At 64.9% G+C, this 1,585-nt stretch overlaps 1 protein-coding gene across 1 annotated transcript in view; it reads left to right on the plus strand.

Moving 5' to 3' along the window:
• Nucleotides 1-37: 37 nt before the first annotated feature.
• The window catches only part of SNIP1 (Smad nuclear interacting protein 1), a 1,720-nt gene continuing 172 nt past the window's right edge, over nt 38-1,585 (plus strand). The window contains exons 1-4 of the mRNA XM_009996699.1: nt 38-48; nt 275-305; nt 366-955; nt 1,500-1,579. Coding sequence (XP_009995001.1) covers nt 38-48; nt 275-305; nt 366-955; nt 1,500-1,579 — 712 coding nt within the window. The remainder of the gene's footprint in view (nt 49-274; nt 306-365; nt 956-1,499; nt 1,580-1,585) is intronic.

The following is a 1,585-nucleotide window of genomic DNA, read 5'->3' on the forward strand; positions in this document are numbered from 1 at the left end:
GCCGTTCCTGCGAGACTCGGCCGGGCGAGGCACGGAAATGGCTTCTCGGTGGCAGTGACCGTGTCCTGGGCCGTGTAGGGCACCGCGGTGGGAAAGGGGGTCTCGAGGGTTGAGCAGCTTGTGCTGCCCCCCCGGGCTGCCCCCGGGAGCCCCCCGGGGCCGCTGGCACGCGGCAGCGTTTCTGGATCTTGCTTTATTCAGCACATACCGGAGCCCAAAGAGGCTGTTGGCAAAGTCCGTTCCTCTCACTCTGTGCGTGGTTTGGACACAGCAGATCCACGCGCGGGTTTTTCGTAGAGGCTGAGGTGGGTTTGCTGCTCTTCCCACCTCACTCTGAGGTCCCTGTAAGAGGCTCTTTGTTCCAGGAACGGGAGGATCATTGTCGCAGGGGGAACGAGGAGAGAAAGCAGAGACACTCGTCAGAGCAGGAGCACAGGAGGGAGAGAAGTGGTGACAGAGACAGACACAGAGACCACTCGGACAGGAGGAAGAATCCGAACGAGAGGGCTGGAGCTCGAGGCCAGGAGCGAGACAGGGACGCTCAGAACCTGCGGGAGCAGCAGGCAGAGAGGGAGTTTTACAACGAGAGGAGGCGGGAGCACCGGCAGAGCGCCGAGGGCAGCGGGGCGGAGCAGCACGCGGAGCTCGGGCCCCCTGACAGCAAACCTAGAGACAAAGCTGCCGCCAGCAAGGAGAAGCCGAGCTTTGAGCTGTCGGGGGCGCTGCTGGAGGACACCAACACCTTCCGGGGGGTGGTCATCAAGTACAGTGAGCCCCCCGAGGCGCGGGTGCCCAAGACGCGCTGGCGCCTCTACCCGTTTAAGAACGACGAGTTCCTGCCCGTCATGTACATCCACCGGCAGAGCGCCTACCTGCTGGGCCGGCACCGCCGCATCGCCGACATCCCCATCGACCACCCCTCCTGCTCCAAGCAGCACGCCGTGTTCCAGTACCGGTGAGTGCCCCCTGCTGCCCGGCAGCGCCTGCTCGGGAGGGGAACTGGCGGCTGGAGGGGGGGCTGGTTGTACCTTAGAGAGGTGACACTTGGGCTTGGCTGCTGGGTGTCCTGTAATTCCTCTCATTTGAGCACAAGCAGCTTCTCAGTGGGCGAGTCACACAGCAGGGGCACACACAGAGTGTGTGTCTGAGCAGAGAAAACCCAGGTGTCCTTGGCAGTAGAAGTGTCTCAGAGGGAGGTGGTGCTCCTTTGCCTTCCACAACAAAGGCTGCTGGTGCCTCTGGACACGGGGGCTGCTGCAGAGGCTGCTCAGGGAGCAGCCACCTGTGCTGCGGGAGTCCCTGCACTGCCTGGGCAGCCGCTGGAGCGAGTGCTGCAGCCATGACCCCCCGGGCAGGTTCCCATTGCTCCCAGCACCACGTTCCATCCCTGCGGGTGCAGATGGGCTGGGCGGGGCTCCTGGGGAACCCGCCTGCATCTGGGGCAGCCCCAGTGTCCCTGTTGTTCCGGGCTGACCTGGGCTGACCCGCTCTGTCCCCAGGCTGGTGGAGTACACGCGCGCGGACGGCTCGGTGGGGCGGCGGGTGCGGCCCTACATCATCGACCTGGGCTCGGGCAACGGCCCCT

This window comes from Chaetura pelagica, unplaced genomic scaffold (genome assembly GCF_000747805.2).
Source record: "Chaetura pelagica isolate M959 unplaced genomic scaffold, ChaPel_1.0 scaffold1064, whole genome shotgun sequence".
NCBI lineage: Eukaryota > Metazoa > Chordata > Aves > Apodiformes > Apodidae > Chaetura > Chaetura pelagica.